Raw genomic sequence first — 13,556 nt, 5'->3', positions numbered from 1 at the left:
GCCAGCAGTAAAAATGTCACCATGTGATGTCAGAATGTAAATCAGGGAGAGGAAATATTTTACAAAGGGCAAACACTGACTAAATCATTTATATAAAATTATTGTAAAAAATGAAGCACTTTTTTTATTACATTATTTTTACTGGAGCTCCTCTTTAAACAATCCTGAAAGTAGATTTCAAGCAAGGTAATAACTGCCTACAATGAATTTCAATTAACTTATATTATGTGGGGGATGCATTTAAAGGATGTCCCTTTAAATTAAGGGTCTGTTTGTCTATGGCTGATTATAAAGGACCATTGCCTACACGTGCATTCATAAATCAGAAGATACAATGAAGCGATACAGATTTCCCAGCACGCCCATGGAGAAGCAGAACTAAAGGAACCCCACATAACTGCATCTCCTCGCCCCGCAGAGCTTCTCACTCGCACAGGCCTGGTGAGCTCCATCTATCTATTAGGAGACAGAAGGGGCCCAGGAATGTTAGACGGGGTAGAGGGGGGTTCTAAGCCTCATCACTCCCGCCCATTCTCCCCCTCTTCAGCCAATCACAGGGCGAGGCTGGTAAAGGTTGCATTCCGATTCGGAAGGCTGGAGAGCGCGTCGTGTGACTGCGGGGCTCCCTGTGCCGCACACTAGTAGTTACACAGCAATGAAAGTTACACAATAAGCTGGTGATGAATCTCGCGCTGTAACTAATCCGCAGCCAGCACAGAATACAGTCTAGCATCAGTGACCGTCCGTCCTGCGCACACACCAACGCCATTGCTGGGCAGCCCTCACAGCCTGCGCTGCTCAGCGACGCCACATAACCGGGGCAGCCAAGAAAACGGGGCGCCGCCGAAAGTCGGATCCGAGCTGCTGTGCTGAGGCCAGGCCACTGGCCACAGTGGCCAGGGACCGATAGATAGGCGGGGTTGGCTGTCAGTAGGGCGGTGGTGAGGGGCGGGGCCGCCTGGCAGTAGGTTCAGTGGGAAAGGCGGGGCCTCCTTGCTGTAGGTTCTGTGGGGAAGGCGGGGCCTCCTGGCAGTAGGACGTGGGGAAGGCGGGGCCTCCTGGCAGTAGGGCGGTGAGGAGGCGGGGCCGCCGGTCAGTAGAGCGGTGGTGTAGGGCGGTGGGGGAGGCGTGGACGCCTGTCAGTGGGGTGGATGAGGCGGTGCCGCCTCTGGGATACACCCAATCAGCAGCAGCCTCCTCCTCCTCCTGCCTGGCAGCCTGTCTCCTGCGCTCTCAGTGTGGATTGTCCTGGCCGGGATGTGTGCGCTCTGCTAACGTTCTGTGTGTTTCTCTCTCTCTCTCCCCCCCTTTCTCTCCCTCCGTCTCTCCGCTGGGCTCCTCCACATCTCCCCGCACTTCTCCTGTCCGCATCCGGCTCCTCTGGCTTTCCTGAAAACTTTCCCGCGGCTATAAGGAAGAGGAGGAAGCGAGCTGCCCCGTGCGGACTGAGCAGCAGCCAGCCTCGTCCCGCTCCTGAGCAGCCCCAGCGCCCGGCTTTGCAACCTGAATGGATGGGTATGGGGAGAAGGGCCGCACTCTCCTACCCCGGGGCTGATCGCCGCGGCACACCGGGCCCCCTGCTGCCCCTCCTGCTACTGCTGGCCTTCTGGGGGGATACAGGTAAGCAGCAGCCTCCTCACATTCACTTCTTCTCTCTCAGGCTCCTACACATGCTCGATCAAAGTCGTTAGAAAACAAGTGATCTCTGGCGATTTTACAACGAGCGAACGATGTTGAATACATCGGTCCACCAATTGGATTATTAACCGAAGTGCGAAAATTAGGACTGAGAAGTGCGATATTTGTCTGATATGAATGACTCACACTGTTTATTGTCGGAACCGATCTGCCGGAATGGATTGGTCTACATGGATAATTGCTGTGTTTTATTATTGGTGGAACGCTTTTTTAAAAATTATTTTTCTTGGCCGTCCTGTCGTTCGTTTTTTTTCGTTCTGGTTTACAGTGATCGAGCGCCTGTACAGAGCCTTCTGCTAGGCACCCACTATTCAAATTCCCATCTGATTGATGGGTGATCTGATCTGAAGTTGTATTGTGTGTACATGTCCAAACTGTTACCAATTGATATCTGGATTGATTTTCCTATTATAATTTTGAAACATCGATCCAGTTATCAAACTGAAGCAGATCAGACATGTCAGAAATAATTGTCTGATTCCCATCAATGGGATGGGAAATTGTATTGTGTGTATTTAGCATTACGCTCCCTTCCCCTGTCTCTGCTGCTATACTAGGGATCTGTGCCTGCCTATGTGTTTGATCACAGATCTAATCTGTACCAGATAAGTCTGATTCACAACTATTATCGGTTGATAAAGTACCATAATCTTCACCAGTGGCGTAGCAATAGAAGTTGCAACTGCATCAGGGCCCCTGGATCAGAGGGGCTTACCAGGGGCCCTCCTTCAGCTGCTGTAGTAGCTATTCATTGGCGCTATGCTTCTAATAATCGCTTCTTTATGTGTTGTGAATAGTGGTAATGATTAACAGACTGTTCCCCTCCCCTGCTTACATCTCACTGACACTGTGGCTCTCCTTGGCGGTTGTTGTGCTCCATGTTAATTTTTATGTATGGAGCAATTTATGGGGACCAATGTTACATTGGCACTTGTGCCCATAGCAGCTTAGCTGTACCACTGATTATCACCAGTGCTTTCCAATAGGTATTTAACAAACTAATAACCTAAACAAAACAGGAACTGATAATCATCACCACCAGTACATATTATGTTGTTTGCTAATTATCTGTAATAAGTAAGTCCAGAGAGACTAAATGGAACAGCACTTCAAATAAAGACCTACTTATGAGAAATCCTGACGTGAGTGGAGGATGACGTGTTCAGAAAATGTTCCTGGAAATTTTAAAACCTTGGAATTGTTTTCTCATTTTATTATTCTGCTTGTATAGTATGTGGTTGCCAGCATGACCAGTTTTAATACAATTTAGGTTCCGTTGAGAAATATGGTATGGGGGGCGGGTTTACAGAGCTGTGGAGCTAGATTTGGTATTAAAAGCTCACTAGTTTCTGATCCTCAAGTAAACCTGAGTAATGTGATTGAAAAAGCAAACCTGATGCGAAAAAAAAAAAAAAAAAAAAAAAAAAAAAAAAAATATGAATTGGATGTGTAGTAGGGATAACGAATAGAATATTAGCAAAGAAAAGTCTCAGATATTTATTTTTATAGTAGCATTGCATCATTCTGTCATATTTGCAGTTTAGAAACCACACTCTGTCTTTTAAGCTATAAAACCGAGCAGAAATAATGACTGTTTGAAATTTCTGGTAGTAAAGCATTATCCCAAGCTGTCTCTCACTGTTTCTTGGCTGTTTTAGTGCTTCAGAAAACAGGACTCTATTCCATCCAGTGGGCTGAAGAGCTCAGAGAAGCTCTTTAGCATGGTTAACAACGGAAATTTAACTCTTTCAGTACTCAAACATTAGACCTTCGCTACTCCTCTTCTATTTCTTAGCTGTACTACACATACAATTCATTATCTCATAAGTTTATTTTTGCTTCAGGTTTGCTTTCAACTAAGCCTATGATAAAATATATGATCAGATGGTCTCTTCAGTCAATACTGATTTTTCTTCTTTCCAGCTGATTTGGTCACTTTCAAATCTTCCAGACATTTCTTGCCTCCACATATCTGATAGGCTTACTTTAGTCGATTTTGGCTGTGTATCGACCAAATGTGATAAAGTACGATGGAAAAGTTCCGTATGAGTGGATGATTGGGGGGGGGGGGGGGGCGCGGCATCAGGATATCGGTGACTGCATACCATTGCGCTGCATTAGAGGACACCTGAAGGGAGAGGGATATGGAGGCTGCCATATTTATTTCCTTTCAAGCACTACCCGTTGCCTGGCAGGCCTGCTGATCCTCGGCCTCTAATACTTTTAGCCATAGACCCTGAATAAGCTTATGCAGATCATGCATTTGTGACATTATTGTCAGATCTGGCAAGGTTAGCTGCATGCTTGATTCTGGCATTATGCTGACACTGCTGCAGCCAAATAGATCAGCCAGGCTGCCAGGCAACTGGTGTTGGTTAAAAGGAAAATTATGAGGGCCTCCATATTCTTCTTACTTCAGTTGTCCTTTAAAGTCATTGGGGATCTTTTTCCCTCTCCCCAGCCAGATACTTGCCTAGGGAGAGGGAAGGCGCGTACGTATTATGGAGCCGCTTGTCTTCGGAAGGACTCTGCTCCTGAAGACTTCCAAAGTCCCCCGCGGCGGGAGATTTAAACGGAGGAGCTGCCTCCGCAACGAAAGTACCGTGAGAGGAGAGGGAAGGGTACAGAGCAGGGCTTTTCAATCTGGTACTTTGCTGTTGCCCAGGTGGTACATGTCAGGTTTGCCCGCCACTTAATTGCCTGTCTGCTGCTTGTCCTGGTCCACCACAAAGTTCAGCTCCCCCTCGCTCGCTACTAATGCATTCTGTAGGCTATCAATCTAATTTTAACCCTTTTACACACACACTCACTCACTCACTCACTCACTCACTCACTCACTCACTCACTCACTCACTCACTCACTCACTCACTCACTCACTCACTTTTCTTAAAGTGTATCTGTAAGAGAAAAAATTCACCTGGGGGGTACTTACCTCGGGTGAGGGAAGCCTATGGATTATATAGAGGCTTCCCCCTTTTCCCTCAGTAGTGGGGATCCAGCGCTGGGACCCCTTAAAGATCTCCTTGTTGGCGTGCGCATATGCGCAGTAGCGGCTCTCCACTCAGTGGAAACAGCGGAGCCTGGTCGGGCCCAATCTACTGTGCAGGCACATTGGTGGTGCTTGAAAATTTTCAGACAATAAAGGTGGTACAATTAGTGAAAAGGCTGAAAAGCCCTGCTATAGAGCCTTCCCTCTCCTCTCATGGTGCCTCGTTGTGGAGGCAGCTCTTCTGTTTAAATCTTCTGCCGCAGGGGACTATGGAAGTCCTCGGAGCAGAGTCCTCCAGAAGACAGGCGGCTCCATACTGCGTAAGAATCTGGTTTCCTTGGCTTAATTTGCTCCTTTTTTTTAATTAATTTTCAGATCGCATATATCAATAAAATGCGATGTTTCGGATGGCTTAGATCCTTTATCAAGCTCTGCTGCGTGCAAACTAACATATGTCCCAAACATTTCCTCCTTTTGTACTACAGAAAGGCCAGCAATATTCAATAGCTTATGTCATTTAGATTGACCAATCAGCTGTTTTAGGAATTATTGATATGCGATGACATTCAATGGTCTCTGCACAAATACTTTTTCCTGGCAAAAGGCAGTCCTCATCCCTGTTTAGTATATTTGAATGAATGGAGCTGCTGATCATTACTTTAAGCACTCACCTCGCGATTCAGGGAAATGGATCCAGCAACGTCTTCCTGATGATGAGTGCTCTGCCGATTCATCTTCCGGCCGCTGATTATGCGCAATGTTACACGACGGGCGCAGCAAGACTTCAAGTGGTCGCAGTGCTTTGCGCAGGAGTTGTCGGGGATCTTAAAGATCCAATCCGCCATGACGGTCACTATTGCCACACGCCTCCTACAGGTGGGGCCAACTGCATTCTCGAGCCCCCATCGCGCTCAGTTCTATACCTGTGCAGTACTACACTCCCGACCACAGGAGCACGCACAAGCAAAATGCGCCTGTGCCGAGGTTCGATTGCAGACGAAAGGAGAGGTGGCGGAGGACTTCGAAGTAGCGATCATGCCGGAGGATGCCCCAGGTGTATACAAATTTTTTTTCTCCTGACCCATTTTGGGTGCAATTTAAAGGGAACCCGAGGTGAGAGGTAAATGGAGGCTGCCATATTTATTTCCTTTTTAAGCAACACCAGTTGCCTGACTTCCATCAATTGGAGCCAGTCTGACGTGAGGGAAGTGTGCCCTCTACGTATCTCTCCAGCAGCTGCTGGAGAGATACGCAAAGAGCGCACTTCTCCTGTGTAGACTGGAGCCCACTGACGGAAGTGTGGGAGCTGCAGACATCGGACGACGGCGTGCGAGTGATCTAAGTTGATGGGGCTGGAGGAAGCCCCAGGTATGTATAAATCTTACTGTTTTCGGGAGCTCTGGTACACTTTGAGTCACTTCATGATGGTAAGTGGTTTAATACCTTAGTGCAGGGCTTTTCAACCCTGTTCTCAAGTACCACAAACAGTGCATGTTTTGCAGAAAACCACAAACATTCACAGGTGGGGTAATTAGCGTCTCAGCAGAGCTGATTAATTGCCTCTGTGGATTTCCACAAAACATGCACTGTTGGTGCTACTTGAGGACAGGGTTGAAAATCCCTGCCTTAGGGCTCTTTCACACTACAGGCAGCGGTAAAAGGCTAAAAAGCTGCGTTTTGGCTGCAGGCGTTTTTAGGGCGTTTTAACGCCAATACATTAGTATCAATGGTAATGAGAAACGCCGCGGGAGCTTCAAAACGGAACGCACCAAAACGCAGCGTTAAGTGTTTCATTTTACCTAGGAAAACGCCAGGTACTTATCCGTTAGCCGGGCGCATCCGGCAAGTGGCGGTAATTACTATTGCCCCTCCAGGCCGACATGGATAGTAGGGAAAGATGTAACTCTGGTGGAGTTTTGTCGCCACCTGCCGGATGCGCCCGGCTAACGGATAAGTACCAAACGCCAACTTCGGCCGTGGCGTTAAAACGCCGAAAAAGCCCTCTGGTGTGAAAGGGCCCTTAGTGCAGTGTTCCCCAACCCTGTCCTCAAGGCCCACCAATGGTGCATGTTATGTGGTAATCCACAGAAGTAGTTAATCAGCTCAGCTCTGCTGAGACACTAATTACCTCGCCTGAGCATGTTTGTGGTTTTCTGCAAAACATGTTCTGTTGGTTGGCCTTGAAGGGAACCAGAGATGAACCTAGACGGGAAAATGAAAAAGATGTTAAACATACCTGGGGCTTCCTCCAGCCCCATACGCGGCTCCCGTCACTGACGTCATCGGAGCCAGCTACGCAGGAGAAGTGCGCCCTCTATGTATATCTCTCCAGCGGCTGCTGCAGAGCTACGCAAACAGCGCACTTCCCTTACGCTTAGACTGGCTCTGACTGACGGAACAGTGGGAAGCCGGTTCTCGTAGCTGCGGGCAGTGGAGGATGGCGGCGTGGGATCCATCAGAGCGTATGGGGCTGGAGGAAGCCCCAGGTATGTATAAAATCTTTTTCATCTATGGTTCCCTTTAAAGACAGGGTTGGGGAGCTCTGCCTTAGTGCTTTGTTTTTTATCTGCCAGTTCAAGATTAGGATGTGGCAAGGCATGATGTGCTGTTCTATGTAACGTTTGGGGACATTGACACCTCTGTGGCTGCGTGTTTCCAGCTCACACTGATGACCAAAGTTGAAACCCCATTGTGGCAATCTGGACTGGTAACTTGCATAGCTTACATTGTAGATAATTCAGTGTGCTTAGAACTGGTCAGGTTCAGGACTGAGGAGTCCATATACTAGCACTTATTCTAGGCCTTTATTGACATTTTTCTCTTTTATCCTAATTATTTATTGATAAAATGCCATTATATTCCACAACTGTGAACAGCATGCTGCGCTGCAGACAACGTGACGTAGGAGAAATCTTACCTAATGCAATTGAAGAGTGGGCTGCGTCTGTAAATTGCTATTTATATAAGGCTGTATGTTTGGAATGTCGAAAGATTGCATATCTAGATTTTAATAGTAACTTGTCAGCAGTTTTCACAAGTAGGTGGACCTGTTTCATAAATGGTGGGGGATAAGGTTCCCCCACTTTTTGCACACATTGATAAACATGCTTTGTTTTTGTTTTGTTGGGGGGAGGGGGGGGGGGGTGTAAGTTGTTGTTGCTATTTTTATGTATTGCCAACCTCTTCTGCAGTTTTATAGGAGGGCCACACATTCTAATCCTTACCATAGTCATTTGTTCATCGCAGTCTGGGGCTAATTGTGGGGGAAAGCCAATTATCTGTATGTTTTTTGAGAAGTTGGAGGAAACCAGGGTACCTGAAGGAAACCCACGTAGACACGGGTAAAACATACAAATTCTGTGCAAATTGTGTCCTGGCTGGGAATCAAACTGGTGATGCAAGGTGAAAATACTATCCGCTACATGGTGCTGGTATAATATATCCCCTCAGAAGCTCTTGCTTATCCTAGTTGGTGTTTTTTTTTTAGCAGAGATCTGTTGCATATTTGTAGTCTCTCAAGTTGCTATTATGTAGCACTTCTGAGATTGCGTGTGCCTTTTACAAAGCAAGGATGCTTCATACAGTAATCTTCCTTTCAGTGCCGTGTGTCAGTAATACACCTGATCACAATGCAAGCGAGTGTCCTTTGTATATTAGAAGAGGTGTGGAAGCCTGCTGCATTGTGTGGTGCAGATGGTGAATGCTCTCTAATAGTGTGTTGTCTGAAGCCTCTGTGATTTCCCTGAGGTGGGGATGCATTTAGATATGATCATTACAGCCTCTTCCTGGCACTAGAACTTCCTGACACTTCCTTGTCTTCGCTGAAGGCAAAGAGCATGATTCAGTGTGTGGTAAACCGTGGCAGCTTGTCGGATCTCATGCTCTCTGGGGCTTCTTCTGAAGGCTTGTGCAAAGAAAACTCGGGCAAAACTGATACTGTTGCCCAAAGCACCCAAAGAGAGTTATTGGGCCCTGTTTATAAGAAAGTGACAAGCTGTTGGAGAACCTGAAGTTAGAACGATATGCTGGTTGACATATTTAATGTTAAACCATACCAGTTGCCTGGCTGTCCTGCCGATCCTCTGCTTACTTTTAGTCATAGACCCTGCACAAGCATACAGATCAGATGTTTTGGACAAAAATGACTAGATTAGCTACATGCTTGTTTCATGTATGTGATTTAAATACTACTACAGCCAGAATGATCAGCAGGGCAGCCAGGCAACTGGTATTGTTTTAAAAGGAAACAAATATTGAAGCCACCCTATATGCCTCTCACTTGAGGTTCCCTTTAACTGCTACCTGATCACCACTTCTCTGTTTGACTGTCTGAAAAATAAGATTGTCCCTTTTGAGGTTGGTATATTTATAAAGAGACAGTCTGGTTAATATAGTGATGAAAAGTGCCTTTGATCACCTATTGTAATTGCCCTAAAGTAGCACTCATGATGGTGGTGGTTAAAAACCACCTTGTTCTCCTCTCTATCCCATTAGAGATACTGAAGCGGAAAAAAATATGATATAATGAATTGGTTGTGCAATGTTTTGGTCACAGAGTGTCAGTCCTTCATAATGATGTTTCAAGTGCAGATAATTTGATCAACATTTTGGGAGATCTGTTGGGTGTTTCAAGTCCTACCACATACAGTTTTATTAATCCATGCCATGCACTGATGAGGCCCAACCAGTCTGGAACAGTCTATATGTATGTTGAAGTAATGTGGCTCTGTACAATTAAAAAGCTGACACATCATTGCATTCCAGTGGTTCGGGAGGTGCTTGTCTTTCAGGGACAACAAATGGAGGATTTGCATATTCAGCAGTGATGCATTGTGGGACACCTTATATGCTAACTCTAACCAGATTAATCGCAAATACCTTCTGAGATGGCAAATTTGGGGGTTTACTACACTACATATTTGTTACTTAATCTTAGAAAATAAGATTTAAAGATTTATTCATCCAACTAGTGTGTATAGAGGAGTGCCTTTAGCAAGTAATCAGAATTCTTCAGCTTGCCATACATGATACATCAAGCAATATTTGAATCAGTCGGTTGAGGGGTGGTGCATTTACCACTTGTCAACATCTGTAATCAGCTGCCTACAACTGCATATGGGTCTATAAGCATTTGTGCAGAGCAGCTGTGTGGCAGTTCACATACAGAAGTTCTGGAGGCGTGTTTAGCTTGCAGGGACAACAAAGGGATGGTTTGCATATTCAGCAATGATGCATTGCGGCAGACATCATATGCTCACTCCAACCTAAATAATTGTGAATACCTTCTGTTTTTTAAGAAGGCAAATTTCCGTTTTGCATAGAATTTTAGCAAGAGGGCTTTTTGGTCCTTTTTAGCCTCCTTACACACTCCTCGGAGTTCTGGTTTACTTACTATGACCTTGCTGGGCAATCTGTAACTATACATCTATATAAACCTTGACCAAACTTTGGGGATTGGGCAACAGTAGAATGAGGCTACTACAAGCAAATACTCCTCAACCATTCACACCCGCATCTCTGCCACATTTGCTTGAAAGTCCCATAGGATTCTACTGAGGTGTTTGAAGAGACAACAGACAGCCAGAAGCTGCAGGTAGCATCTATGATCACCGGATTTACCTCGGAAATTGATGGACACCTAACAACTGCAAACTTCCCCATGAGTAATTTTTCATTTTAGTGGCAAATGGTTGATCTTCACTTTTTAAGCCTGGTGCACATCATGCAATTTCCCATCAAATCGAGGGATCGAATTGATAATTTCCAAAAGGTGGTCAGAAATGATTGAATTGACCCATCGATCTGATGGGAAATTACGTGGTTTGTACCAGGCCTTAGTCCAGGGCTGAGCAGTCTTTACGTGGGCTGGGCTGCATGCTGCGGACCACGGGCTGCATTCTTTACATTTCAACCCCCTCGCTCCCTGCAGAGTTGCGAGCGGGCAGCAGTGGATTTGAAACTCTCCTTCAGTCATCACTTCCCGCGTCGCGTCTCCATGGCAACAAGGACGTCACACGATGTGATGTCGGGATGTGCCAATGTATTACACGCTGGCTCCCAGCGTGTAATACGCTGGAGTGTCACAATGTCATGAAAAACTCTGCAGGGAGGGAGGAGGATCCGGCTGCTTGTCGGCAGGCCGGTGTAACAGCACACGCAAGCTGGTGTGCCCAGTGTTGCCTTAGTCTGTCTGACACAAGATTACCACTGCTGGAAAACAGGGCTGTGGAGTCGGAGTCGATGAGTCAGATCAATTTTGGGTACCTGGAGTCGAAGTTGGTGGTCTCAATAAACTGAGGATTCGGATGATTTTTGTACAAACTTCACAGTCCTGATAAGCATTAGACTAAAGGTGCCCATTACCGATACAATTTTTCACTAAATGTGATCTTTCGATGCAGTTTGATTGTAAGTAATCTGAAGACAATTATCGATTGTTCACATTTACTGAACAATTCTTTCTTCAAGTGCAATCATATTTTCTATTTTTCGGATCGATTTTATCCTACAAAGCAAGCAACCAAAGAATCGTGCACTATCGATTGCCTTCATTAACGACAAATTTTCTATACAATCCAACCGTAAAAATCGCATTTAATGATCTCATTTGGTGAAAAATTTGTACTGGTAATGGGCACCTTGAGGAGCCGGAGCAATTTTGGGGACCTGGAGTCCGATGATTTTTTTTTTTTTTTTTTTTTTTTTTGTACCGACTTTACAGCCCTGCTGGAAAAGCATCTATCTCAAGCAGTCCCAAAGCTTGGTTACCCAGCATGCAATTTTCACTTCAGATCCGGGTAAGCGAGTGAGCAAATTCATAATTGGATATTGAATACAGAAGTAAGCTAGTGTACATGTGTATGCAATTTTGTACATACACATAGAACGATAGCCAGTATTTTAACCACTTACTGACAAGCTGACGCATTAAAACGTCCTGTTGGAACCTGTTAACGGCTCCAGGACGTTTTAATGGATCACTCACTCCCCTTGCTGCTGTGCGCCTCCCCCGACACCAAAAATAGTTGCCTTGGGTGGCAAAAAAACAAGTTATAGATAATTTTGTTGCGATTAGTAGTAATAAAGTTATTGTCGAATAAAAGGGAGGAGCACTGACAGGTAAAAATTGCTCTTGTCCGTTAGGGTAAAAACCGCTATGGGGTGAAGTGGTTAATCAATGTGTTCCTGCGTCTGCTTCCAGCTGGGATCGGTCGCTGGAAGCAGAGCAGATCATCTTCTCGACTGGAAATAGGATCTGAAGTGAATTTTGCATGGTGTGCACCAGGCCAAAGGATTATTCAGGCTTTAGGCCACATTCACAGTGCCCATTGACAGCAGAAACGCAGCACAACGGATTGGTAAAACGGCACTGCACATTACCTGCTCGTTACATTGCATACAGTCAATAAAAAGTATACTTCGCTGCAACTGTTAATGCGCATGTTTTTACCATGCCACACTCTATTGCACCGCAATGCACTCGCCACACTGTGAATGTCGCATAGCTGGTGTATTGCAGTGCGGCGAGTTGCGTTACAGAACGCACCACTGTGAGCGTGGCCTCAAGCTGTGCACTGGTGTTCCTGCAGCAAAATGCTTGGAGAGTAAAGGCCTGTACCCACTACGCGATTTTCTTAACAATTTTTTTTTTGAGGGACAAGCTATTTTTTTTTTTTCGCGATCTTGCAATGTGGGCACAGGCGCTTAAGATCCCCAATTTTCTCCGCACAAAGTACCGTGAAAACTCGACTTCCTGTTCGCGCCCGTCGTGTAACGTCATGCGGCCCGGCCGACGGAGTTCGGGGAACGCTCGTTGTCGAGGGATGGCGCTGGTTCCATCTTCCTGCGTCACTACTATGAGTTTTCGGCTTTAGATGTTACATAGGACTACTGGCGAGATAGATCTCTTTATTGTTTTTTCAGATCTACATTCACGTTGTGCTGCAGGCATCCAAGAGTTAACAGTGCCCTGTTAGGTATACGGTGTTTAATGATCCAGATGTCTTTCTCCCCCCCCCCCCCCCCCCCCCCCCCCCCCCTCCAATTCCTTTCCTGGTGTTTGCAGAGAGTCAGGCTGAGATCAGGTTTCCAGCTTCTACAAGGAGAAAGGGGAGCCTTGTGCTAATGCTGCTCTAGATGGGAGTTGGAAAGAATTTAACCCCTGCTCCGCCTTGCTGTGACTGGCTGATCTGAAAAATGCTCTCTTATCAAGTGACATCTGTATCAATTATCACTATTTATTTTTTCCTCTTCAGTATAGAGAGCACTGAGAGGAGGGCAGCCTGAGCCAGACCCCTCTGTGCAGAATCCTCTAATTCTGTTTATATCTAGAGTTCTGAAGCTAATTATGGTTGTAATTGTAACAAGTGATGTGTGCAATGATATGTGGTTTGCAGCCGGCGTTCACAAGCAGTAGATAGGATTACTGCCCTGAATCTCCAGTACTTCCTTCCCTCTGGTTGTGAACAGTTAAGCCTGGCTCGCTCAGAGGAGGCTTGTGTTGCATGCTAGACTTTAGAGACGTTCAGGGTCCACATATGCGATTTGACCTTTGCATAACGTCCTAATATTTGTGGCTTGTGACTAATTTGAACAGTTTGTATGGGGCTGGATAGCTGAGAGGTGCTTTTGTTCAACATCATTACCTTGAATAATTCCTGCAGCGATTAGCTGGGAAAAGGTTGAGGCAACCTAATCTAAATCTGATCAACAAAGCCCGATTATCTATTAAATGTTTACATCTGGGTTTCCATCAGCAAGTTATTAAGTAACCACATTACTAGCGGGGAACTTGGCTGAAGAGTAGTTCAAGGTTACTATTTTGTTTTAAGAAAAATGTAATCTCTTTAAACACACTTTATACCTAAA

At 45.7% G+C, this 13,556-nt stretch overlaps 1 protein-coding gene across 1 annotated transcript in view; it reads left to right on the top strand.

Annotated features, from left to right (window-relative positions):
• The first annotated feature begins 1,242 nt into the window (after positions 1-1,242).
• The window catches only part of RGMB (repulsive guidance molecule BMP co-receptor b), a 67,772-nt gene continuing 55,458 nt past the window's right edge, over positions 1,243-13,556 (top strand). Inside the window, exon 1 of the mRNA XM_068247481.1 lies at positions 1,243-1,620. Within this exon, the coding sequence (XP_068103582.1) occupies positions 1,512-1,620 (109 nt within the window). The 5' untranslated portion in view covers positions 1,243-1,511. The remainder of the gene's footprint in view (positions 1,621-13,556) is intronic.

Source organism: Hyperolius riggenbachi, chromosome 1 (assembly GCF_040937935.1).
Source record: "Hyperolius riggenbachi isolate aHypRig1 chromosome 1, aHypRig1.pri, whole genome shotgun sequence".
NCBI classification, from domain to species: domain Eukaryota; kingdom Metazoa; phylum Chordata; class Amphibia; order Anura; family Hyperoliidae; genus Hyperolius; species Hyperolius riggenbachi.
Note: the sequence above shows the minus strand (reverse complement) of the source record. Positions and strands in the feature narration are given on the sequence as shown.